Raw genomic sequence first — 27748 nt, 5'->3', positions numbered from 1 at the left:
TACTGAAAGGACTTTGAACATACATACACTATTGATACAGATAGGATAGATTTGTAATTAATATTCATTAATAAGTAAGGCTTACCCAGGCAAGCCATAAAATATTAGCTTGGGTGGAGGCACATATGTATTAAGTACCCCTGGGTGGTGAGATAGGGGTTACAATAGGTGCAGGGAGTGCAGCTGCTATGTGGCCCAGAGCTGAGAGGGGCCACCTTCCCTGTCACAGTTACATGTGTTATACACAGGGGTGTAGCTACCATAGGTGCAGGGAGTGCAGCTGCTATGGGGCCCAGAGCTGAGGGGCCACCTTCCCTGTCACAGTTACATGTGTTATATACAGGGCGTAGCTACCATAGGTGCAGGGAGTGCAGCTGCTATGGGGCCCAGAGCTGAGAGGGGCCACCTTCCCTGTCACAGTTACATGTGTTATATACAGGGTATAGCTACCATAGGTGCAGGGAGTGCAGCTGCTATGGGGCCCAGAGCTGAGAGGGGCCACCTTCCCTGTCACAGTTACATGTGTTATATACAGGGTATAGCTACCATAGGTGCAGGGAGTGCAGCTGCTATGGGGTCCAGAGATGAGAGAGGCCACCTTCCCTGTCACAGTTACATGTGTTATATACAGGGTATAGCTACCATAGGTGCATGGAGTGCAGCTGCTATGGGCCCAGAGCTGAGAGGGGCCACCTTCCCTGTCACAGTTACATGTGTTATATACAGGGTATAGCTACCATAGGTGCATGGAGTGCAGCTGCTATGGGCCCAGAGCTGAGAGGGGCCACCTTCCCTGTCACAGTTACATGTGTTACATACATTTTTCACCATTGGGTGGTACGTAGGGGTCAGGGCCGGATCTAGACCTTGGGATGTGGCTTCATGGAGAAGGGGCATGGTCAGTTGTGCCCCCCTGTAGCTGTGCCCCCAGTAGTATTGCCCCCAGTACTGTGCCCCCTGTAGAGTTGTGCCCCCTGCAGAGTTGTGCCGCTTAGTTGCGCCGTTTACAAAAAAAAAAGAATAAATACATAAAAATTAATACTTACAATCCCCGCTCCTGCTTCCTGACCGCTGCTGCCCTCCATCTCCGGCCGCCGGCATCGCTCCACGGATCTGTGGGAGAGACGTCATGACGTCTCTCCCATAGCACCGCATAGACACTAGAGGTCAATTATGACCTCTAGCGTCTATGTGCTGCTCCCACAATGCAGTGCGGTGCACGATGACTTAATCGAGCTCCGCACAGCACCGGGTGACATCAGTAAAGGATCTTGCCATGGCGGTGGCGCCCTCCAGAAGGCGGCGCCCCGGGCAAAAATCTTGCTTGCCCATAGCAAGATCCGCTACTGGTAGGGCTCCTTTTAAACGTTTTCCTCGGAGCCTGCAATATATAGTATTTAGGTATGCCCCTAGACCTGCTCATTGTAGTGTGGTAGAAAATGAACTGGAGGGCATTTTAATGTTATATAATATGAACCGGGGCTCTGTAATGAGGCACAATATGAACGGGGAGCACTATATATCATAATGTGAATTGGGGGTACTGTGCGGCATAATGTGTACTGGCAGCTCTGAAATGTGACATAGGGTGAACTTAAGCACTACTGAGATTCATAAAAGAAACTAGGGCACTGCTATGGGGCATAACATTAAATAAGGCTCTGCTAGGGTTCAGTAGCTGAACAAGGGCACTATTATAGGGCAGAGAATATATATATTGCAGAGAAGTGTCTCTCTAGAAGCATTGGGACGGGGGCCCTTCAGAATGTTGCTATGGGGCCCACAAAGTTCTGGCTACGCCCCTGGCCCCGTGGTAATCTTGCCAGCTCAGGCTGGCGAAATCACATGGCAGCACAGCGATCTGCAGCCTATGCCCAGCTTTCTCTGCCCCTGGTCTCCGGTGATCAGCTCTGTGTGTCCGATGGACACACAGGCTGATCGCTTCTTAAAACAAACAAAAAATATATAAATAAACAAAAACCCTTACTTATCAGTCCAGGAGCCGATGATCGGTGACCCTTTGCATGCTGCGGATGGCCGTGAGGCCACGCCTCTTCCTGTGAGACCAATTACACTTTTTGATAGGAGGGCTGTTTAGAGCACCGGGTGTCACTGTCATCAGAGCCGGCCCTAGCCAATTTGATGCCCTAGGCAAAATTTTGTCTGGTGCCCCCTAGCTCCGCCGCTAGTTCTGCATCTGTACCTGCAACGCTCAGGTAGTGGGGCCCACCGGGGGGTTACCCTGTGGGCCAGTTCAACTCTGCACAATGCCACACAGTAATGACCATAATACATATAATTCCACACAGTAAAGGAACCTTACACATATGCCCCACATTAGTAATGCCCATAATACACATAATGCCACACAGTAATGCACCTTACACATATGCCCCACATTAGTAATGCCCATAATACACATATACTGCCACAGATACTGCCACACTTGCTGGTTATACAAAAAGACCAGTATCAAACATGTAGAAACTGTCCATTCTCTTCACTATTCAGTGTGTTTGCTGGTGTCTGTTACTGCATGCCCTTTACTTTATACTGTGGGAGTGATATGCTCTGCCCTCCAGTCTGATGTGTCCGAAAGTCATGCTGCACTGATGTTTCATATAGAAAAGCACAACGCAACTTACTGACCACGTTACAGTGCTGGGTGGCAGGGGAATTTTACGGCATGGACTGACTAGGAAATAAAGTGTGGGGAGAACATTGCCCATGTTATGTCCCTGCAGACACCTGGGGTTTGCACAGGGATAAGGGACACACACAGGATGGCAGGGTCCCCCTCCCCCATGTGCACAAGCAGTATAGGTGATGTCAGGTTTCTGTGAAGCAGTCTTCCAAAATACACATGTGGTATCATAAGGAGCCATCCAGTAATAACCTTATATAGTCAAAAAATGTCACAGGTCCAGGAATTGCATTTACTTGGCTTCTGCTGTCTGTCTGAGGTCTCACAAGTCAGGGGCATTCAAGCATGTCAGAGGAAGTTTAAGGCACAGTGTGCATTTTTTTTTACAAATGTAAACAGCAGTGTATACAAGTACTGATTGACTACATTTGGAAAGTAACAGTTAGTTTGCGGACTGTCCCTCCCAGCATGAGATACTGCAGGGACATGCTTGGATGCCCCTAGACATGCTTGGATGCCCTAGGCAAATGCCTAGCCTGCCTATAGCTAAGGCCGGCTCTGACTGTCATCAGTGATGCCCCTGGATCTGCCCCTGAGTAGATCCAGGGGCAACACTGATGTCAATGACAGATATATGCCAGCTACAATAATCCTGACATTACAAGTTTCGCTGTACGTGTCACTGGCGTTCGGAATGCCGGCAGTCATGAGACCGACAGTGTTATCCCGATGGAGAAAATCCAGATACGGGTTCGGTAAGTATACTTACCTTCCCCACCAAATCCCCTAACCCTCCCTCTCTGCAGCCTACCCTTAACTCTCCCCTCCCACAGCCTAACTCTAACCCTCCCCCCACAGCCTAACCCTAACCCTCCCCCCAGTGGTGCCTAAACCTAACCCCCCTCCCCGCAACCTAACCCTCTCCAGTGGTACCTAAACCTAACCCCACCTCCCCACAGCCTAACCCTAACCCTCTTCCCGCAGCCTAACTTTAACCCTCTCTGGTGGTGTCTAAACCTAACCCCCCCTCCCCGCAGCCTAACGTTACCCATCCCTTCCCCGCAGCCTAACCCGAACCCTCCCCGGTGGCGCCTAAACCATCCCCCTACCCCCCACCCCGTGGCCCAACCCTAGGAATCCACGGCATACGTACGGTCTGGATGCTGGCAGTCGGGAATCCGTTGTCAGCATTTTTAGTCATTTCAGAGTTCCGGTACTGGTATTCTGGCCGCATGTCGGTATTCCGTCACCGTGATTTTGACTGCTGGCATCCCGACCACCGGTTTGCTGAATGTATCCCCCCTGTGCACTTCTATGGAGTGTGAGAAAAAACTTTCAGTGCCAGTGAATTCCAGAATGGCACATCGGTGTCCAGTCACATGGTTGACAGTTACCATCCCAATAGTCATAATGTTGACACCACAATGTCAACACTAGCATATCGACATTGTTCAACATAATGTGCCCACTGAACAGACCACTTTTGCTGCTCTAGTAGCCATCCAAGAATGGGCATCACTTTTCCAGAACATTTCTGATACTGTACATTGCGATCGTACTATCATCTGTGTAATGCAGGCACCGTACCAATTTTTTTATTTTTCACCCATGCGCAATTGCAAAATATCACTTAACTACCTGAACACCGGCATATGGCGGTTCTGAATCAGGCCCAGTGATTTCTGTGTGCATTGTATTATTGCCTGATATTGTTCAATTTTTCACACCTAGTGTTCGTAACTTTGATATCTTTAGTTCATTTACAGATTGCAAACACTGAAATATTTGAAAAAGTATAAAGCACCATCCCCTAAGAGGCGCACGCATCACACAAATTCCAGTAACACCACGTTTGTTTCTTCCACATCTGCTGATCCTAATTTTAAAGAACTATTAAGACTGATTGACTGGCCTGAGCCGCCATCCCCTGTGACACACTATAACCTATCTACCAGCCCTGGACACTGTGATTACCATCTTCTGAATGCACGGGACACGTACAGGATTGGGGAGACATTGGAGGTGCTCATCACAGCTCGGGACCACCATGGTCGGCCAAAGGAATACGGTGGAGATTACTTCCGAGCCAAGCTGCACTCTCCGGCACTGAAGGCTGGAGTGACTGGACACGTAAAGGACCACGGTAATGGCAGCTATCTGGCCACGTTCCTCCTCCCATGGCCAGGGAGAGCAGAGGTGCAAATCCGGCTCATTCACTCCAGTGAGGCGGTGGCTGTTTTGAAGAAGAAGAGGGAGAACCATCCAGGGAAGGTGATACAGAGTTCTTATAGTTCAGAGGTTCTCAAACGCGGTCCTTGATGCACCACAACGGTACAGGTTTTACGTTTATCCATGCTTGGCCACAGGTGATTAATGAGCACTTCAGTCAATTTGATTGAACTATCCGTGCTCAGTAGCGGATTTCCCACTAGGCACGTAAGGCACGGGCCTAGGGGTGGCACTTGCCTGGGGGGCGGCACACCTGGCAGAATGGGCACTCAAAAATGAAATTCATGGAATGGTGGCTCAGCATAGAAAATGACAAGACATTGTATACAGTACAACCATCATAGCACACATAGTGCCAAAATCAGCAATCCAAAATACATGCTTAAAAGAAGGTCAGATGGTAACTTATCAATATATAAACCTCGGTCAGTAAATGACCATTGGTCCAGGAGATAGTAGTAGGGTGAGGTTGGGGCTGCTTTGGTGGTCTCTAGGCATTCGGACTGGCACCTTGAAATGAAGGGGGCAATTACGTGATGAAGGGGGGTGGGGTGCCTAATAATGTGCCTACGGGCGGCCTGACGCCTAAATCCGTCCCTGTCTGTGCTGAGCAATGGATATACATAAAATCTGGACTGTTGGGGTGCTTTGAGGATCGTGTCTGAGAACCTCTGTTATAGTTAATTATCAATCAAAAATTAACATTCTTCTTTACTGGTATACTATTGGTTCCAGTTAAGACTCTAATGCTCAATTTGATTGGCTGTCACAGCATGGTAAAGCCATTTAATTCTTAATTTTAAATACATTTATTTATAACACACCCACCATCCAAGGGGTATGGGGAAGAGCCCTAGTGCTATCAATAGAGGGCTAGTTAGTCCTAATGGGATCATGATTTGTTTTTGTGGGGCCCCACTTCCATAAGGACACCATTCCAGTGCTGACCAGCCTACAGTAGGACTGATTAACAATATAACATACAGTATATAAATATAAATATATAAAAGGACAATTCATGGAGCAAACAGGAGATCTGTTTTTTGAGAGATCTCTACAAAGGACACGTGGCCATCCTCTGAAGTTAGAGTAGAGAAAATGTCATACCCAGTGAAGGAAGGGGTTCTTCTCAGTAAGGGCAGTAAGAATCTGGAATTCTTTGCCAGTGAATGTATTAATGTCGGACTCGGTCAATAAATTTCTAACTGAAAAAGATATCCGAGGATATTACTTCTAAATTAATGTATTTTAGAAATTGTAATGGTCTTCAATTGAGTCATTAGGGGTTAATCTATGGATATGTAGATATAGATAGTGTATTCTAGAAAAATTTATTTTAGAAAAACTAAGAATTCTAGTTGTCAACTAGACGATAAACGGTCTACACTTAAGTCACTATGGGTTAAGCTATGGTTATATAGGGAATAGTATAGGGTCATTATATAAAGGTTGAAATTGATGGGCAACTTGTCTTTTTTTCAACCTCATTAACTATGTAACTATTTAACTATGTAACCATTTGCCGAGCGTGCCCCTCTGTTATAGCGCCAACAGTCCTGGCTGGTAATGCTTAATGTCAATTATGGAAATTTAGAGAGAGACCCCCTCACTCTTTCTGTCTGACCTCCCCATCTTACCAGCAATTTCAGAAGTTCTAGTTCTGGTTTCACTTGGGAAGGAGGGAACCCTAGATATTTTTTTATTCCAATTATTTATTTCTAACAATATTTTAAATACATAAGCAGATGAGATAGCTGCATTAGAAGATACTTTAAATATTTCACATTCAATAGATTGGGACGGTAACTTGTGTTGCATCGAGTTTTATTCTGATGGATTTCTTGCGAATGTTTTTACAATGTTTGTTTGAAAAAAGAGAAAATGCCAGTGCACACTCTAAATACTAAACACTGCTAAATCAGAATAATTATAGTGAACTGCAATATAACATAGAGAGAATTTGAATTGCTTAGGATAATTTTGGCCAAAAATATGGTCCCAGCAACTGAGACCAGGTGACCTAATCTGGTGGGTCCCTAATATTAATATTCACGTCCAGGGTATGGGAACCCCTGTAGTAGAACAATAGTGTTAGGGACCCACCAGATGAGGCCACGTGGTCGCAATTGGTGGGACCATACTTTTGGCCAAAATTACACTAAGCACCTCAAACTTACCCTATGTTAGACTGCAGAGTTTATTATCATTATTTTCTCTATTTTCTGTGTCGAACTATAAATCTCAGCAAGGTAGCAGCTCTCATTATGTTTAGCATTAGGGTGTGCAGTCCAAGCCCCCCCCCCCCCCCCCCCCCAATGTTTCTATATTCTCATTTTGTAACATGCAGCAGCTTGGAACTTGCTGTAAAACTGATGGAATATCACCAGGTTTTCAAATTCAGCGGCAAGTACAGTTGTTTTTTTCCTCCCATGTTGTTAGATCCAGTAATATTGAGAGTGCTAATATGCATGTTTCATGGTGTATTTCATACATGTTTATGATGTGGAACTATATCTTGCTTTTCTTCTGGTAGAGAATACAGTACACATATATGTTCTGCTTTTCAGCTGTATTTCTATGGCTATTTCCAACTTAATGACAGCAGTGAAGTGACAGAGTGTAACCTGGTACTGCCGGGAAGGGATGTGTGCAAATACCAGGACCCCGCCTCTGGGAACACGTGGCAGTGTGTGAGACCACAGAAGCTGCCGTGTGAGTCCAGGGTCTATCACGGAACTACTTTATTCCGCAATGTGACAAGCCAGCTGGAGGATGCTCTGCTGAGTGGGTGAGTGAGATGTTAGGGAGTCTGTCATTCCTTATAACTAATACAATTTTCAGATATAGGGGTCTATTTAATAAGCCGTGGATGGAGATTAAGTACCAGCCAATCAGCTCCTAACTGCCATGTCACAGGCTGTATTTGAAAAATGACAGTTAGGAGCCGATTGGTTGGTACTTTATCTCCAGCAACTTTATCTCCATCCAAGACTTAGTAAATAGACCCCATAGCCTTTTGACCTGGGATATTGCCTGGGCTTGCGGCTCGACACGGGTCTTGGGTATGTGTGAACAGGCCCGATCAGGTTCGGATGTCCCCGGTCTGCGACCCTGCTTAGGACCAAGTTATTCCCGGAACTGAGCCAGGTCACCTGTAGTGTGAATAGTGTGACCCAGGTTTTTAGACCCGGGTTCGCTGAAAATACTTAATTGGCTGTTTGGGGTGCTTGCAGATGACCTCATCTAGAGGCGCCAGAGCACAAACAGCAATGGCTCACACTGAATGTCAAGGCAGACATGGGTTTCACCTGGGAATTTCATGGGTCCAAGGTGCAGTGTGAAAGTGGTTCCCTAGTTGAGTCACGGGTTAAAGCAGTGTTCAAAAAACCCGGGTCAGTGCCGTCACAGAGCCCCGGCCATGTCTGAAAGGGGCGTTACAGAGAAGTTGGTGAAATCAGTCTATATCAGAAGGCATGCAAGGAGAAACATGCACACAGTAAAAGGAGTGTTTATCAACGCATATAGGGTCAGGTGTAAGCCGTGCAGAGTGAGAAAGTGGAGAGAAATAAAGTAGCAGCCAATCGGCTCCTGTCATTTTCTAATATGGCAGTTGGAAAGACTTAGTACATCTGCCAATACCCAAGCCTTGGAGAGAGATAAAGTACCAGCCAATCAGCTCCTGTCATTTTTCAAACACAGCCTGTTACATGGCAGTTAGGAGCTGAATGGCTGGTACTTTATCTCTCACCACTTCATCACACTCCAATGCTTAGTATGTGTTCCCCAGGAGAGAGATAAAGTACCAGCCAATCAGCTCCTATCATTTTTCAAACACAGCCTGTAATATGGCAGTTGGGATCTGAATGGCTAGTACTTTATCTCTCTCCACTTTATCACACTCCAAGGCTTAGTATGTGTTCCCCAGAAGAGAGATAAAGTACCAGCCAATCAGCTCCTATCATTTTTCAAACACAGCCTGTAATATGGCAGTTGGGATCTGAATGGCTGGTACTTTATCTCTCTCCACTTTATCACACTCCAAGGCTTAGTATGTGTTCCCCAGAAGAGAGAGATAAAGTGGAGAGAAATAAAGTAATACTAATAACCAATCAGCTGCTAACTCTAATTTTCTTAGTGTTTTATTTCTCTCCACATTATGGGGGTCATTCCGAGTTGAACGCTCGCTAGCAACTTTTTGCAGTGCAGCAATCATCTAAACTGCGCATGTGCATGCACCGCAATGCGAAGGCGCGTCGTACGAATACAAAGCGGATCGTTGCTGGGCGATGGATTGAACGAAGAATCCATTCACACGGGCGATCGCAAGGAGATTGACAGGAAGAGGGCGTTTGTGGGTGGCAACTGACCGTTTTCTGGAGTGGTAGGTAAAATGCAGGCGTGTACAGGCGTTTGCAGGTCGGGTGTCTGACGTCAAATCCGGACCAGACAGGCTGAAGTGATCGCAGCGGCTGAGTAAGTCTAGAGCTACTTAGAAACTGCACTACATTTTTTGGGCCCGCTCGGCTGCACATGCGTTCACACACTTGCAAAGTGAAAATACACTCCCCCGTAGGCGGCGACTATCTGATCGCAAGCCAGCAAGTTGCTAGTGAGCGATCAACTCGGAATGACCCCCTATCTCTCTTCATGCTATAAGAAATAATCATCCCCCCCTCCCCAAAATCTTCTGGATTCACAGTTACTAGACCTATACATTGAAATACAGTAAGGGCCAAGTAAGGGTTCAACATACAAAACTCTGATGCATTAAAGATTATATTCCAGCATTTTAGGTCATCACATATATGGGCAGATGCTAACCTGCGCATAGGGACTCCCACTGCTGTCACATCATTTACGTCCGGCAACGTACAATTGCTAAAACATTGGTACCATCGTCGTAAAACGGGTCATGCCGCAGAGTCTGAGTGCCTCTGTAGACGCGCCGGCTGAGCTGCTCTCCCGGGACGCAGAGGGCTCTCCAGTAGCAAGTAAGATTGCAACTGCTAATTTATGCACGCTCACAAAATGCCATCTGAACGGCCATGACACGCCTGCATTTACCCCGTTACCACCCCCAAACGCTGCCTTCCTGTCACTCACCTTGCGACTAATTTCTCGTTGCAACCGCTATAGCAATGCAATCGCTGTGCATGCGCACTGCAGCTCACATGCATGCGCTGTAAGAAAACATCGACCGATTTGCGTACAATGGCCGCAATGCTGCCGCATTTGGATCAGGCCCGGTGTGCAGATCCACATGTAACAGGAATTAGAGTGAATCGAAAAAGTGGTGCTAGAAACACCAGCTGGGCTTGAGTCATCGATGGACGCAGCGGCGATATGCACGCAGCACATGCCTCCCGATTATCTGTGCACAGAGACGCAGTACAGATATGCAGGCAGGGTCTGGGAATTATAGTGGGTGTTCCTGGGAGATAACAGGGGGGTGGCGGCTGAACCGGCCCTAGGCATAGGCAAATTAGAGCATTTGGAAATGCCTAGAGGCATGCAAGCCTAGGACTTCACAGCCAGCAGCAGGGGCTAATTGCCGGACATGCCCTCTCCAACACAATCCACAGCTGCCACGGAGTGACAGCTGTACTCCGTGGCAGCTATGCCCATGGGCGGATTGGGCTCCTGACAGTTCCCTCTGGGCCAGTATAAATGTCCACCTCTCTCTCAGGGAAAGGGGGTCCCCAGTGCTGCCTGCTATTACAGAGTATCCTGGTGCCGGGCTGCATGATAGCCACTGCAGGCTCAGTACCTAACACTGGTCGCTCTGGCAGCATCATTGCAGGCTTCACCTCTACACACTTCCCGTAGGCTGCTGCGGACTCCCCCTCAACCCACTCCACACTCCTCCATCTGGATTGAAGCATTGCCATGGAAAGTGCAGCCCCGTCCCCTGCTGTGTGAGAGGAAGGGACGGGGCCTAGCAGTAGCTGGGCCTGGGGAGTTAGAATTCTGGATCCAGCTGGGACAAAGAGCAGCATCTTCAGTGAGGCAGCCCCAGAGCATCATGCCTGCGGTCAGGGGGGCTACCGTGGATGAGCTGATCCAGTCGGTGAGTTTCACTAATGTTATATGTGGGCTGTGAGTAGGGATGGCCACCATCGACAATTCAAAATCATCAATGATCTATGACCGATGGTAACTACTTTTACCATTGATGGCGGAGAACCAGATGGTTTCCCACCATCGATGATAAAGAGCTATCACATATTTTTTTCTCTAGGGTATCAGGGACACGGAGCATAGCTCCACACCCTGACACCCGCAAAGCCACGCCACCCCCGGGCTCTGATTGGCCGGCGTCTAGCCAATACCAAAGTAATGGTGACATAGGCATTTCTATAATGGGTGCAGTGTGTGCGGTCCATGGGGGCACACACCGCACACACTGTACCCAGTGAATATACTTACCCCTTCGGAGTCCCACCACGGAGTCCCTGCTGTGTGGGCACAGATCACTCGGAAAATGGCCGCAGCAGCCATTTCCGAGTGATTTGCGCATGCACACTGGAGGTGTCCCCAGGAACAAGGCACGTGCCAATCAGCCAATCAGATCCTAACTACCATGTTACAGGCTGGGTTTGAAAAATGACAGTTAGGAGCTGATTGGCTGGTGCATTATCACCTTCCACTTTGTCACTTCACCAGGCTTAATAAATGTGCCCCTGTGTACCTGAGAGACGCCGCTAAGTTCCTCCCCCTTCAGCGCTAGAACTCCGGTGAAGCTGCGCTATCTCAGAGCCGCTAGCTGCCTTCCGCAGGAGCAAGAGGAGAGGCTCCAAAGTTATGCGATGTCAGTGGAGTCAGTGGGCACCGCCGCATGTTTTCCCTCATGCGCTGAAAGCAGAGGTAGCCCTATCAGCAGAGACTTCACTGCCCACCAATGACAGAAAAGGTGGGCGGAGTCAGGAGGCTATAAGAGAGAGACTGGCTGGAGGCAGTCACTGAGCTGAGGTCTGTAATTACCCCTTTCAGACAGAAACAGAGATTACCGGGTGAAGCAGTTCCACCCGGTAATTTCATGAAATACACGGGTCCTTTTTCTGTGTGAAAGGGTCGACCTGGGTTGTAATTCCCGGGACTTCGACCCTGGAATTTACCAGGGTTGGAGACACGGGAATTTTGACCCGGGTTGACCCTTTCACACAGACAAAATACCCGTGTTGATCTGCAAATTACTGGGTCGAAATTCTCGACCCAGTAATTTGCATGTCTGTGTGAAAGGGGAGGGTCAGGCAGGTTCCGGCAAAACGACCCGGCACTGAAATGCCAGGTAATTGCCGGGACTTTCAGACTTTTCTGTCTGAAAGTGGGATAAAACTAATCTCTTATTGTAACGGAACCACACACACATTGAGCAGGCAATACTTATGGGTAAAGGAGTAATTGACTATTGAATCCAGTTAACACCTAAAAAGGGATCACCTCAAGTATTTCAATAGCAGCACCCTTGACTCCAGTACTTACCTCATAGGATAATAGATGTCATTGGAGCCAGCATCTGCAATGTCAAATACAAAGGAATATTGTTGACCTAGGAAGTATATGTCCAGTTAAAGAGTAAGGGGCCTATCTATAACCATCCGCATCCAGGATGCGGATGACAGGTGATAAAATTGCCCAATCTCGCACTGCGATAACTGATTACATCGCAGAGATGTATCAATTATCGCGTGCAGGGACAGAGCTTGCGGTCAAGCTCTGTCCCTGCGATGATACTCCGCAGTATCATCGGGGTATTTTTTGGAAAAAATACCCCGATGTCCTGCTGCGCATGCGCCGCCCCCACCGACATCGCCGCTACCACCGCCACCCGGTTGACCCCCGTCGCAACTACCCCCGTGGACCCCCTCCCCCCAGAAGATCAATATACTCACCATTCCAGGGAGCTGGTCCGCGCTGTTCCTGCTGGGCTGCCCGGCGCCGGATCCTGTGCGCTGCGGTGACCCCCGGTGCTGTAAAGTGTGCTGCCGCTTAGCAGCATCACTTTACTGCACTGGGGTCACTTTGCAGCACATGGGGGACCCGGCGCCCGGCAGCGCTCACCGGAGCAGCGGACACCGGCTCCCTGGACAGGTGAGTATGGTTTTATTTTATTTATTTATTTTTTACACTGTGATCAGCTTGTGTTTCCATCGGACACACATAGCTGATCACTCTGCCTGGTCCCCGCTCAGGTTTCTCTGCCAGGGGCAGAGAAAGCCGGGCAAATGGCACATTATCGCAGTGCTGCCGTGTGAACTCGCCAGCCTGAACTGGCGAGCTTATCACAGGGAACACTGCGGTATTTCTTCACATTTTTTTTAGTAAATTTGGCCACATCACATTTCCCATTATAAGTATGGGTAATGCGTTGTGGGTTACTAAAAAAAAGGGAATTAAAGGGTTTGGAGCAGTTTTTCATGAAAACTGCTCCAAGTGCCCTTTAATACATTCAGGTGATACTAAAATAATGTGAAAAAGGGTGTTTTCACACCCGTTTCACATTATTTTAGTAAAAATAATTTTAATAAATAGACCCCTAAGTATATTTGCACCCTTAAATTGATTTAATAACATTATCAGCTTTAACTGTGTTTGGAGGGTAAGCTAAACTACGTGCAACAGTGACCTCTAGAGACTGACTTACCTACAGGCAGTAACTGTCATACATTTCAGTGGTTGCATTAATCATACATTGTGAGTGGATACAATTTATTTACAAATAGTTGGAACAAGTTCCCCATCCCCAGAATTCAGCAAGTATCCATTTATGGCAGGGGTCTTCAACCTTTAAGACAGTGTGGGCCACATAAAAAAATGAAACGAAGCCGAGGGCCACTAAGCTATACTGCGGTATTTAGAATCTAAATTTTAATTTATGATTGTAATGAGACCTTTTCTAGACTCATAAGACCATAAAAAAGACTTCAAAAGATAATTATTGTAATTTAATGAATGAAACATGGTCTACTTTACCTTTGTTATTATAATAAGTTCATATCAGTGGGAAACTTGGCATTGTTTTTGCTTGGCCAGCTTGTCGATGTTGGCATCAATGTTAGAAGTCGCTATGCGCAGAGTATTCTCAAGATGTTGGTCTGTAAGCACTGAACTGGACTCATACGGCAGTATCACTGGACTGGTGGGTATAATGTGGGCATGCTTTCACAATATTGCTGCTGTCTGTCTGTGATGGGGGGAGGGAGGGTATGATAGCGCCTATGTCAAGACATAGGTGCTATCATACCCTCCCTCCTCCCCATCACAGACAGACAGCAGCATTGTCAAAGCATGCTCCCTGCCATCTCTGCTCTTAATACTTAATACACCCCCTGCTGGGTCCCCCGCCACGCCCCCTGCCCTCAATACTAATTTATTCACTGCCATGCTCAGGCTGCCGCACCCCCGTCCCCGCCGCTCCCGCACGCCGGGTTCCTGCACTGCCCCCTGCCCTCAACACTTATACACTTTTATTCTCCTGCCGCAGCCCCCCCCCCCCCCCCCGCGCCGGGTCCCCGCTGCACACAGCCATGCTCAGGCTGCATACATGCTGCCGCACCCCCTCCGCTCCCGCCCGCCGGGTTCCCGCACTGCCCCCTGCTCTCAATGGTAACTTGCCGCACCCCCCCCAGCCGGGTCCCCGCCGCTCTCACCCACCTATTCAACACTGCAGGCGGAGGGAGACACAGGGAGGGAGACACAGTAAGGGTGACCAGACCACTGACCAGCCTAAGAGGAGCTACTCCCCTTCTTCACAGGCAACCAGTGACAGTGCGGGGGAGTCACATGACTCCGGGAAAGGGAAAAAATTTTTTATTTTTTTTTGTGTTCATATGTGCGCTGCGGGCGGGCGCGTCGGCGGGCCATGGAAACCATAGCAGCGGGCCACCTGTGGCCCGCGGGCCACGGGTTGAAGACCCCTGATTTATGGGATAAAGTATCACCAATGTGAAGTAACATTTATACTGAATATCCTGTCCAGAGGAGAACATCTAGTAGAGGAGATAGCATACGTCTAACTACTTATGCAGACCTTAATCCTATTTATATACAGATGGTAACTCTCAGTACTGAAAATACAGTAAAATATACAATCTATCTATCTATCTATCTATCTATCTATCTATCTATCTATCTATCTATCTATCTATCTATCTATCTATTTATCTATCTATAATCTTAAATTCATACTCACATTCCTGCAGCTAGCACACATTTATGGCTATGTACTAATGTTATGGACCATTGATAGAGTTATTATTATTATTGATCTAGGGGTACATTTTTACACATACTAAGCAGTGATAAGAGCGGAGAAGTGAGCCAGTGGAGAATTTGCCCGTGACAACCAATCATCACTGAAGTAACATCTATAATTTGCATACTGTAAAATGATACAGAGCTGCTGATTGGTTGATGGGGAAATATCTCCACTGGCTCACTCCTCCGCTCTTATCACTGCTTAGTAAATGTCCCCCTTAATGTATTAACATGCAAGAAATGAATATTTGTTGTACACCAAGTGCTTTGTTATACTGTGCCAATAGGGTATAGTAATTATACTTGTAATGAACAAAAGAATCCGGGTGGTACCTAATGGGCCCTATACACAGCGCGATGTGCCGCCAAGGTGCCCGGGGGTGGGTGTGAAGTTTCTTCACTCCCCCCATCACCTGGCCCCATAGCAGTGCATGCTAATATGGACGAGATTGTCCATATTGGCTTGCATGCAGTGCTTAAAGTGGTCCTAGAGAGGTGGTGGAACTCACCCCCCCCCCCCTCCCCAAAGAGAAAAAGCAATAAAGTTATTGCGCGCGCCGCAGGTGCGCGCCAGGACAAAAGGAGCGTGGTCTCAAAAAGGGGCATGGTCTCAAAAAAGAAATGGGCGTGGTCACACAATAGTAATAATGCCCACAGTAGTAGCACCCCGTAATACACATAATGCCCACAGCAGTAGCTCCCCTTATACAATGCCCACAGTAGTAGTGCTGCTTATGCAATGTCCACTGTACTGGTAGTGCCCCTTATATAGAACCCATAGTAGTGGTGCCCCTTATGTCCCCAGGAGTGATGCCCCTTATGAAATGCCCCCTTTACAATGCCCTCATTAGTAGTGCACCCAGTAGTAATGCACTTAATGGTAATGCTCCCAGTAGTAATGTTGCCTGTAGTAATGCCCCCAGTCATTTAGCCCCAGTAGTTATGCCCCCAGTGGTAATGCCCCTGCAGTTATGTCCCCAGTAGTTTAGCCCCCATGTAGTTTGCCCATTAGTAAATGCCCCCAGTAGTTTGCCCACTTGTAGTTTAGCACCCAGTAGTAATGCCCCCAGTCGTAATGCCCCCTGTAGTTTGCCTCCTTGTAGTTCATCCCCTGTAGTTATGCCCCCTTTTAGTTTAGCGCCAGTAGTAATGCCCCCAGTAGTTTAACCCTTGTAGTTATGCCCCAAGTAGTAATACCCCTGTAGTTATACCCCCAGTAGTAATGCCCTCCTGTAGTTTGCCCCCAAGTAGTAATGTACCCAGTAGTTTAACCCCTGTAGTTATGCCCCCAGTAGTTTAGCCACCCTGTAGTAATGTCCCAAGTAGGAATGCCCTCCTGTGGTTTGCCCCCAGTAGTAATGCCCTCCTGTAGTTTTCCCCCGTTAGTAATGCCCCCAGCAGTAATGCACCCAGTAGTAAGCCCCTGTTAGTAATGCCTTCAGTAGTTAGCCCCCATGTAGTTTAGCCCCCAGTATTAATGCCCCACTGTAGTTTGCCCCCCAAGTAGTAATGCCCCTGTAGTTATACCCCCAGTAGTAATGCCCTCCTATAGTTTGCCCCCAGCAGTTAGCCCCCGTTAGTAATGCCCCCCAGTAGCTTGCCCCCTTGTAGTTTGCCCACAATAGTAATGCCCCCCCATTAGTAATGCCCCAAGCAGTTTGCAACAATAGTAATGCCCCCAGTAGTTCGCCCACAGTAGCAATGCCCCCCCAGTAGTAATGCCCACAGTAGTTTGCCCACAGTAGTAATGCCCCCCCCCAGTAGTAATGCCCCCCAGTAGTAATGCCCCCAGAGTAGTTTGCCCACAGTAGTAAAACCCCCAATAGAAGCGCCGCTACACATTGGGAAAAAATAAAATAAAAATCACCATACTCATCGATCCCCGCTCCCAGACCGCTGCAGTCCTTCCTTCCAGCACCCGCTCCTCAGCACTATGAGAGAGACGTCATGATGTCTCTCCCATAGCGCACTCTGACAGAGCCGGAAGCCGGAGCTCAGTACTGAGCTATTGCCTCCGGCTGCCGCTGAGGAGAGTCGGGCGCCCGCTGGTAACACAATCTCAGCGGGCGCCCGGCATCTTCCAGCAGCGGCGGCGGCACACAGCAGGTTAGGTGAGCCGGAGGAGGCGGAACTGCGTTCTGTCTCCAAGTGGAACTGACGGAACGCAGTTCCGCCCCGTTCCGGCTCACTTTAACCCCTGATTGCATGTATAAATGAGCCAGCACCAATGATGAATGAGCGCGGGGCTGCGCATCATTCATTGTTGGTGCCTACACACTGAACAATATGAATGAGTTCTTGTTAATTAATGAACGAGAACGTTCATATCGTTCAGTTAGATATTTAAGTGTGTAGGGCCTATGGGGTATATGCAATTAGCGGCGAATCGCGGCAATTTTTTGGCCGTTTTTTAATTCGACACAATTCGACCGTCGAATTCCGGCAAGTGGGTGCCGGAATTCAACATATTCAATAAAAAACGGATTCGACAGTCCCGCTGTCAAAAAACGGCCGATTTGACGGATTTTGATCCGATTTTTAAAAAACCGGAAAACAGTAAAAAAAACCCGGAAAAAAATTGCGTGGGGTCCCCCCTCCAAAGCATAACCAGCCTCGGGCTCTTCGAGCCGGTCCTGGTTCTAAAAATCCGGGGGGGGAAATGACAGGGGATCCCCCTTATTTTTAAAACCAGCACCGGGCTCTGCGCCTGGTGCTGGTGCAAAAAATACGGGGGACAAAAAGAGTAGGGGTCCCCCATATTTTTTACACCAGCATCGGGGCTCCACTAGCTGGACAGATAATGCCACAGCCGGGGGTCACTTTTATACAGCGCCCTGCGGCCGTGGCATTAAATATCCAACTAGTCACCCCTGGCCGGGGTACCCTGGGGGAGTGGGGACCCCTTCAATCAAGGGGTCCCCCCCAGCCACCCAAGGGCCAGGGGTGAAGCTCGAGGCTGTCCCCCCCATCCAAGGGCTGCGGATGGGGGACTGATAGCCTTGAGAAAATTGAAAGAATATTGTTTTTTCAGTAGTACTACAAGTCCCAGCAAGCCTCTCCCGCAAGCTGGTACTTGGAGAACCACAAGTACCAGCATGCCGGAGAAAAACGGGCCCGCTGGTACCTGTAGTTCTGCTGAAAAAAAAATACTTAAATAAAAACAGGACACGCACACCGTGAGTAAAAGTTTATTTCACACATGTCGACACACACATACTTACCTATGTTCACACGCCGACCTCTGACCACTTGTCCAAGTAGAATCCACATGTACCTGTGAATAAAATTATACTCACCTCAATCCAGTGTCCAGATTATAATCCACGTATTTGGCAAAAAAAAAAAACCGAACACCCGAACCAGGCGGATTGAAAGGGGTCCCATGTTTACACATGGGACCCCTTTCCCCGAATGCAGAGACCCCCCCGTGACTGCTGTCACAGAAAGGTGACAGCAGTAGTACTACTGGAAAAAATAATATTCTTTCAATTTTCTCAAGGCTATCAGCCCCCCATCCGCAGCCCTTGGATGGGGGGGACAGCCTCGGGCTTCACCCCTGGCCCTTGGGTGGCTTTAATGCCACGGCCGCAGGGCGCTGTATAAAAGTGACCCCCGGCATTATTTGTCCAGCTAGTGGAGCCCAATGCTGGTGTAAAAAATACGGGGGACCCCTACTCTTTTTGTCCCCCGTATTTTTTGCACCAGCACCAGGCGCAGAGCCCGGTGCTAGTTTTAAAAATACGGGGGATCCCTGTCATTTCCCCCCCCCAGATTTTTAGAACCAGGACCGGCTCGAAGAGCCCGAAGCTGGTTATGCTTAGGAGGGGGGACCCCACGCAATTTTTTTTCGGATTTTTACCATTTAAAAAAAATATATATATATATTTTTTAAAATATATAAATAATACTTGTGCCTCCAAAATAGACAAACCAAGTACCTAATACCTTCTAATATAAATAGATATGCTATTACCAAAAAAAAAAAAACACACAAAAAAACATGTTTTAATTTTTTTTTATTAGATTCCGCCACCAAAGTGTGGCGGATTGAAAATGACGAATTTACTGTCTAAAAAGCACTGTTGTCAAATTTCCAAACTTCAATTGAATATACTTTTGGCGAATTGCCGCATTTGTACCATTGCAGAAATGTTGAATTTGACAAATGTCGAATTTCAAAAAGTCGAATTTGGAAAGTCAGTTTTTTTGACGGAAAGTACTGAATTGCATTGTCGATTTTTTTGGGGGGGCGAAAATGTCCCGTTTTTCGACATTTTCGGGAATTCGACCGCAATTGCATATACCCCTATAACTGTTAAGTAAAAATATATTATATAGACTCATTACATGCAAAGTGAGATATTTCAAGCCTTTATTTGTTATAATTTCTCTAGCATCCATAAGGGATACTGGGGTCTTAGCACGATGGGTATAGAAGGGATCCAAAGGAGCCTGTGCACACTAAATTTCTTCAACTGGGTGTGCTGGCTCCTCCCCTCTATGCCCCCTCCTACAGCCAGTTTAGAAAAATGTGCCCTGAGGAGCAGGGACGTGCAGTCAGGGGAGGCAGGGGAGGTAGGAGACAGTGCCTTCCCTGTCTTTAATGATTAAAATAATATAAAGAAAATACTTATGACACATATTCTGTGTCATAAGTAGTTTCTTTATATGATCCTATCCATTTCAGTGCTTAAAAGTAGTTTGGGAGGCACTGACAGCAGTGCCTCCATTTTTCAATAGGGACAGGTTAAAGGGGGGAGGGGGGGGCAGGGCAAAGTGCTGGGCTGTAAAAGCCCATTAAAAACAGAGGGGAAAGCGGCACACAAGTGCCTCGTTGACAGAGGAAACCCACCCCTGTCAGCGAGGCTTATGTGATTCATCCAGTGCTGGATCCGCTGGTCCAATCACCCACACGTGGCGGGGTGAAGCGGCGGTGGGACCCGGTGTTACTGATGTGCAGTGGCAGCCCCGGAGCCAGCGGGAACCCCAGAGATAGAGAGCGTGCGGCGGCGGTGGTGGCCAGTGCTCTTACCTCTCCCTCCTCTTCATCTGCCCTCCTATGCAGCAGCATCACCGCCGGTGATTCACCGGCACCTACACTCTCCCGGACCTGGAGCCCAGGACCACCTAGGTCAGAAAGTGGGGAGGGGGTGGGGGGGGGGGGGTTGGGCAGTTGGACTTGGTCGGAAGTGACTGGGCAGCTCACCCCCAGGTCACTTGGGCTGCAGGTACAGGGAGGTGCAATATATATATATATATCTATATCTATATCAGTGCCTCCCCAGCCAATGACCTCACCGCACGTCACTGCTGAGGAGAGGATGCACACTCCAGAGCTCATTTCTTCAGTTTATTTTAAACTTTATTATTTTCGGTATGCTGCTTGGGCAACGGGTGGTATTCATGTGACCGGCGGTCTACTGACCGACAGTCACATGACCTCCTCCACCATCCCGACGGCTCACTATCCCGATGGTCGGCATGCCGACCAACAGGGACTATTTCCACTCGTGGGTGTCCACGACACCCATAGAGTGGGAATAGAACCCGTGGCGACCGCAGGTCGCCACCGAGCCCGCAGCGCGGCGAGCGCAGCGAGCCCGCAAAGGGCTTGCTGCACTCGCCCCTCCCCGCCGGGATCCCGGCGTTGGTATGCTGTCGGGATCCCGTCATCGGTAAGCTGACCGGCGGTCTCCTGACCGCCGGTCAGCCGTACTACACCCTGGGCAACAGTATACCTACACTGTGGCAGTTAGTGGGGGGGACGGTCACCAGCCACTGTAAGGTGTCAGAGCCGCTTCCCTGCTGCAGGACCACCATCCTGAGAGGTTGTGGTACCGTGGGCACGGCGCCTTAGAGAACGCAATTGCAACATGCCGTACACCCCTAACATTGTCTGAAGGTGAGAAGAGTGGTGAGTACAAACCAGGGGCCCCGCTAGGGGGTCCCCCAGTTCTGGGCGTGGGGCAATCGCAGGGGCGGCATCCGGACCCCTCCTGGGGAGGTCTCATAGCCCCCCTGCGTAAACTGGCCAGCGGTTTGGTGAAAACAAGTATTTATATTGTGTTTTACACCATAAGGAGAAATATGCCAGTATAAATAAATGCAATGTTCTGCCGACATTACAGGGGGCGGAGCTAACTCAGAGCGGGACCAGCGGCTTCTTGGCGCCTTCCTCTGCTTACAGCTGTAGCAGCAAGGCACACAGCTCCCCCAGGACACTCAGGGTGTAAATAAGGAGGAGAGCCGCTATTATACATGATATAGTGTTCTGAGAAGGAAAAAACTCCGGTGTTACAGCGAACTAAATACAGCCTGCAATCTCACTGAATCTGCTAGTCGTGGGTGTGCTGAACTTTCTCTCTGGGTCTCCTACTCACATACCAGTCTGGGCAGGCTTGCTATATACTTGTCTGTGTGTTTTTGTGTGAGTTTCTTGTCTCCTGTAAACATGGTAAAACACCAGTTATGTAAGGTATGTAATACCAGATTCTCCCCCTCTGTGGCTGGTTCCCTCTCATGTGAACAATGCAGCCAATCCTCCCAAGTTAGTGAGGACGCTGGGGGAGATTCAGGAGCCATCCTGGTTAGCTATTATAAAATCCATGATGGCTGATACGCAGGGCCGGTGCAAGGTCTCTCTGCACCCTAGGCAAAGCTTCAGCCTGGCGCCCCCTAACCTGCAAAAGAAAAGAAAAAACACGACCACCTCTCGGAGGGGAGATGCAGGTGGCCACTAGGTGAGCTGGGGTGAATTGCATCATTATACATATACAGAGAAAAGGGACAACATTCAAGGACTTTTAAGGTGAAAAAGTATATTGTAAACAAAGTTACAACATTTTGTGACTTTATTCACAGTATGCTTTCACTTTCAAATCCTTGATTGGCGACCATTCTTTCTGCCTATGTATACACGCTAGCCGGCATGTTAGGTATTGTATAGTACACTGAGGCCAATTTCACATTTTCGCTAAGTGCAGAGAAATGCATCTGCATATGGGGTCTGGTGAGGATATTTAATTATATGTGTGTGTGTGTGTATATATATATATATATATATATATATATATATATACACACACACACACACACACACACATACATGTAGTTGTTTGCTCCTTATTGTGTTCCATTCCCCCGTCTGTAAGTTTATTACTGACCCCCCTACCTCCACATTACTGACCCCCCTACCACTGTACTGCATTGTGCTGTACTGCATTGCAGCCGCCTAAAGATGCCTAATGGTAGAGCCGGCCCTGCTGATACGTCTTCTCAGCTCACTGCAAATAGTCAAAAGACACAGCAGCTGGAGCAAGTTGTAGCAGATCTGGCTGCAAAGGCAGATGACAAACAGACCCCTCTCCCTGGCTCAGGGCCGCATAAACGTGGGCTCCCTGAATTATTCTCAGAATCTGATGAAGAGAAACTGGAGGAGGGAGAGGAGCTGGACCCACTGACGTAACTACTGCCCCCGCAGTCCTCGCGGTGGCTTGGGGGTGAGGGGCTGCGGGGGCGCCGCCACTCATTTAGAGCAGAATGACATGCGGACGAGCGTCCGCATGTCAATCTGTTGTCACTAACCCTCCCTGCTGCGTTGGAGGGACACGGAGGGCACAGCGCGCGCCTCTCCCGTGTCCCTCCTGCGTCTCCGGCGGGTCTAATAAAAGAAGTGCCGTTCGTGGGCTCTGATTGGCTCACGAACCAGCACTTCCTTTATTAGAGCCGTCGGAGACGCAGGAGGGACATGGGAGAGGCGCGCGCTGTGCCCTCCGTGTCCCTCCAACACAGCAGCGGGGGGGGGGGGGGGGGGCTGTATTTGGCACTGTGGGGGAATATCTGGCACTGGGGGCATATGTGGCACTCGGGGGGGTATATTTGGCACTGTGGGGGAATATCTGGCACTGGGGGCATATGTGGCACAGGGGGGGGGGGGGGGGTTATATGTGTACCTGACACATGGGGGGGGGCTATATTTGGCACTGGGGGCATGTGAGTACCTGGCACCGTGGGGGAATATCTGGCACTGGGGACATATGTGGCACTGGGAGCACAGCCTTAGCAACAAGCACTACCCCCTAGCAACGAGCATGACACCCAGTGCATGAAACTCCTGGCAACGAGCATGACACCCAGTGCATGAAACACCTGGCAACGAGCATTACACCCTGAGCATGAAAACCCCTGGCACCGTGCATGGAACCAAGAGCATGAAACCCCTGGCAACGAGCAGGTAATTTAAAAGTAATTAGAAGCCTTACTGTAGGACTTAATGTGTAATGGGCATTGCGGTGTGTGACATAATGTATCACGGACATTGCGGTGTGTGTCATAATGTGTCACAAGCATTATGGTGTGTGGTATACTATATCACGGGCATTGTGATATGTGGTATGTCTCAGGGTCATTGCAGTGTGTGGCATAATGTGTCACAGGAATTACGGTGTGTGGCATAATGTGTTGGGGGCATTACAGTGTGTGCATATTGTGTCATGTGCATTATTGTGTGTGGCATAATGTCTAAGGGCCATTGCAGTATGTAGCATAATGTATACTGGGCATTACTATAAGGAGGAAAAATGACAAATAATGTAAGGGGCATGAATCAGGATTATTTTTCTTTCCTGTGGTGGCCAACGTCTGGGCATGCAGGTTGCAAAACTGGGGTATAAGGAAGTCTTTTCCTGCAATGTCACGCCCCTTTATGTGAAGCCATGCCCATTCCAATGAAGCCACGCCCCCTCTTTGCGTCGCGCACATTTTTATCCCTTTGATAGTGCCAATTATGGGGGATTGGGGAGGGGGGGGCGAATACTTTTTTGGCTTGGGGGAGAAAAATTTCTAGTTACGCCACTGGCTGGACCCTATTACAGAGGATTCATCTCCAGCACAGGGGATTGTACCCCTCATTCTTGCTATCAGGGATGTATTAAAAATCCCAGTGTTAGATGATGCAGCACAGCAGTCATTCTCCTCCTGTCAGAAAAAGGTTAACATCACTTTACCTGATTCTAAGGCAATAGATGACATGTTTAAGTTATCCTGAAAAAATCCTGATAAAACTTTCCCATTTACTCCAGAAGGTAGGAAAAATTGGGAAGATCCCCTGCTGTGGATGTATCAGTCTCACGCTTATAAAAAAAAAAAGTGGTATTACCAGTCCCTGGCTCCTCTGCCTTAAAGGACCCTGGGGATAGGAAAATTGAGACTACACTAAAGTCTATTTACATAGCAGCTGGTGTATTACAAAGACCTGTGATAGTGAGTTGCTGGATGACACATGCCATTCACACCTGGGCGGGCCAGATTCAAGAGGGCCTGGTGGGGGATACGTCTCTGGTGAATATGGTTACTCTGATAAAACAGATTCAGGACACTGCACGCGTCCTGTGTGATTCTATCAAGGCGATAGGCGCTATTAATGCAAGGATTACTGCCATGGCCGTGTCTGCGCGCAGAGCTTTGTGGCTGTGTCAGTAGATAGCAGACGCAGATTCCAAGTGCAGTGTGGAGGCTCTTCTTTTCTCAGGAGAGTGGCTATTCAGGGTTGAGTTGGATACGTGGATTTCGAAGGCTACTGTGGGGAAATCCACGTTTCTCCCCTCTAGGGCCCCACCGGCCAGGCCGTCTACCCAGTCCTTTCGGACCGCTAGGTTTAGGTCAAGAGCCAGAGGTGCCTCAAATGCTACTTGAGGCACCAGAGGCAAGACAAGAAAACCTGCCATTGCAGGTTCTCAGGAACAAAGCACCAGTTCTGCTTCCACCAAGGCCTCGGCATGATGGTGTTCCCCCACCCCGAGGGAATTTCGAGGTGGGAGCTTGGTTGCATCACTTCATCTGCATCTGGGAAAGCTCCTGTCAGGATGCCTGGGTAAAGGAGCTATTTTCTCAGGGCTACAAGCTGGAGATCGACAGTGCTCCCCCACACCGATTTTTCAAATCAAGCTTACCAGTTTTGGAGGATACACGATTTACACTGCAACAGGCCGTCCTAAAGTTGGCCCAGTCCCAAGTCATTGTTTCTGTGCCACTATCACAACAGGGAAAGGGTTTCTACTCCACCCTGTTTGTGGTACCAAAACCGGATGGTTCAGTGAGGCCCATATTGAATCTAAAATCCTTGAACCCTTACCTAAAGGTCTTCAAGTTCAAGATGGAGTCCTTGATAGCAGTGATTTTGGGTCTGGAAGAACAGGAGTTCACGGTTTTGCTGGAAATAAAGGACGCTTATCTCCATATCCCAATTTGACTGCCTCACCAGGCTTACCTGTAGTTTGCCCTGTTGACTGATCAATACCAGTTCCAGGCACTGCACTTTGGCCTGTCCACAGCTCCGAGGGTTTTCACGAAGGTGATGGCAGAATTGATGTTTCAGCTCCGAATCCAGGGGGTCAACATCGTCCCTTACCTAGATGATCTCTTGGTAAAGGCAAAATCCAGAGAGCTTCTATTGCTCAATATCAACCGCACTATTCAGCTTCTGTCACATCATGGGTGGATTCTCAAGTTGCAGAAGTCTCACCTGGAGCCTACTCAGCAGCTCCTGTTCCTGGGAATGTTTCAGAAGGTATTCCTCCCAGAGGACAAGGCAAGGACGCTCCAGGAGATGGTCCGAGCGGTTCTACGGCCGAATCGGATCTCCATCCATCTTTGCATTCGACTGCTGGTAAAGATGGTAGCCTCATATGAGGTGATCCAATATGGAAGGTTCCATGCCAGAACATTTCAATTGGATCTCCTAAGCATGTGGTCCGGATCACATCTTCAGATGCACCGTATCATCAGTCTCTCCCCTCAGGCCAGGATTTCCCTCCTGTGGTGGCTACAGTCCTCAGACCTGCTGGTTGGTCGAAGTTTTGGGATTCAGGATTGGATCCTCCTCACAATGGACGCAAATCTGAGAGGATGGGGAGCTGCCACCCAAGGGGCTCAGTTCCAGGGCAGGTGGCAGCTCACGAGGCCCTACTTCCGATCAACATTCTGGAACTACGGGCAATCTACAATGTGCTGCTTCAGGCCTCTCCTCTGCTCTGGTATTGGGCCGTTCAAGTTCAGTCCGACAACGCCACAGCGGTGGCATACATCTGTCGACAGGGAGGAACAAAGAGCAGAGGCTGCATGCAAGAAGTGTCAAGGATACTCCTCTAGGCAGAAAGAAATGCAACAGCAGTGTCGACCATCTTTATTCCGGGGGTGGACAACTGGGAAGCGGACTTCCTAGGTCATCACGATCTCCATCCGGGAGAGTGTGGCCTCCACCAACAGGTGTTTCGGCAGATCACCGACCTGTGGGGTTGCCCGCAGATTGACATGATGGCATTTCGGCTCAACAAGAAGCTTCTATGGTATTGTTCAAGAACCAGGGATCCTCAGGCAATAGCAGTAGATGCACTGATGACGCCATGGCCTTACCGGTTGGTCTACCTGTTTCCTCCGATTCCGTGGCTCCCAAGGGTGCTAAAGAGAATCAGGTATCAAAGAGTCCTGTCAATTCTGATTGCCCCAGACTGGCCTCAGAGGGTGTAGTATGCAAAACTTTGTGACATGTCCGTCGAGGACTCTTGGCTTCTGCCAATGAGATCTTCTTCAACAAGGACCATTCGTCTATCCGGACTTACAGCGGCTTCGTTTGACGGCATGGTGGTTGAGTGGAACATACTAGCTCGAAAAGGCCTTTTCAAAAGGGTTATTGGAACCATGATTCAGGCTAGGAAGCCTGTGACGTCAAAGCACTACCATCATATCTGGAGAAGATATGTCTCTTGGTGCGAGGAGCGCACATATAATCCTGCGGATTTTCGCATGGGACATTTCCTATGGTTCCTGCAGGCTGGAGTGGATATGGGCTTACGTCTGGGCTCCCTTAAGGTCCAGATTTCAGCCCTCTCTATTTTCTTGCAGAAGTTGGTAGTGTTTCCTGAAGTTCAGACCTTCTTGCAAGGGGTACTTCACATACAGCCTCCCTTTGTGCCACCAATGGCAACCTGGGATTTGAATGTGGTATTGGCATTTCTACAGTCCTCCTGGTTTGAACCTTTGATGACAGTAGAAGACAAGCACCTTACATGGAAGACAGCAATGTTACTGGCCCTGGCTTCTACTAGGTTTGTCTCTGAATTGGTGGCTTTATCGTGTAAAAGCCCATACTTGGTCTTTTACGAAGACAGAGCAGAGCTCAGGACTCGGCAGCAGTTCCTGCCGAAGGTTGTCTCTGCTTTGCATTTGAAGCAACTATTGTGGTTCCGTCAGGTTCTGGCACTTCTGCTCCTTTGGAGTCATTGGATGCTGTGCGAGCCTTGAAGATCTACATCAAGAGGACGGCTCAGATAAGAAAGACGGATTCCCTGTTTGTACTCTATGATGCACAGAAGAAGGGTTGCCCTGCTTCTAAGCAGTCCATTGCTCGTTGGCTTAGACTGACTATTCAACAGGCCTATGTTTCAGCAGCCTACTGTCACGATCCTGACTGTAGTTCTCATATTTGGTGACTTACCTCTGTCATCTATCCTGGATCCTATGTCTTTTCTGCTCACTGGGATAAACAGCTTGCCAGTACCGTGAGGTTCCTGAGTGCAGAGTTAACGAGCTCCATCTGTGGTGATTAACCTTCTGTGTGAA

At 48.6% G+C, this 27748-nt stretch overlaps 1 protein-coding gene across 1 annotated transcript in view; it reads left to right on the top strand.

Moving 5' to 3' along the window:
• Positions 1-3373: 3373 nt before the first annotated feature.
• LOC134934218 (NXPE family member 3-like) overlaps positions 3374-27748 on the top strand; it is a 69604-nt gene continuing 45229 nt past the window's right edge. The window contains exons 1-3 of the mRNA XM_063929705.1: positions 3374-3399; positions 4411-4915; positions 7441-7661. Of these exons, the coding sequence (XP_063785775.1) occupies positions 3374-3399; positions 4411-4915; positions 7441-7661 (752 nt within the window). The remainder of the gene's footprint in view (positions 3400-4410; positions 4916-7440; positions 7662-27748) is intronic.

Source organism: Pseudophryne corroboree, chromosome 6 (assembly GCF_028390025.1).
Source record: "Pseudophryne corroboree isolate aPseCor3 chromosome 6, aPseCor3.hap2, whole genome shotgun sequence".
Lineage (NCBI taxonomy): Eukaryota > Metazoa > Chordata > Amphibia > Anura > Myobatrachidae > Pseudophryne > Pseudophryne corroboree.
This window is presented reverse-complemented; position numbering and strand designations above follow the sequence as displayed.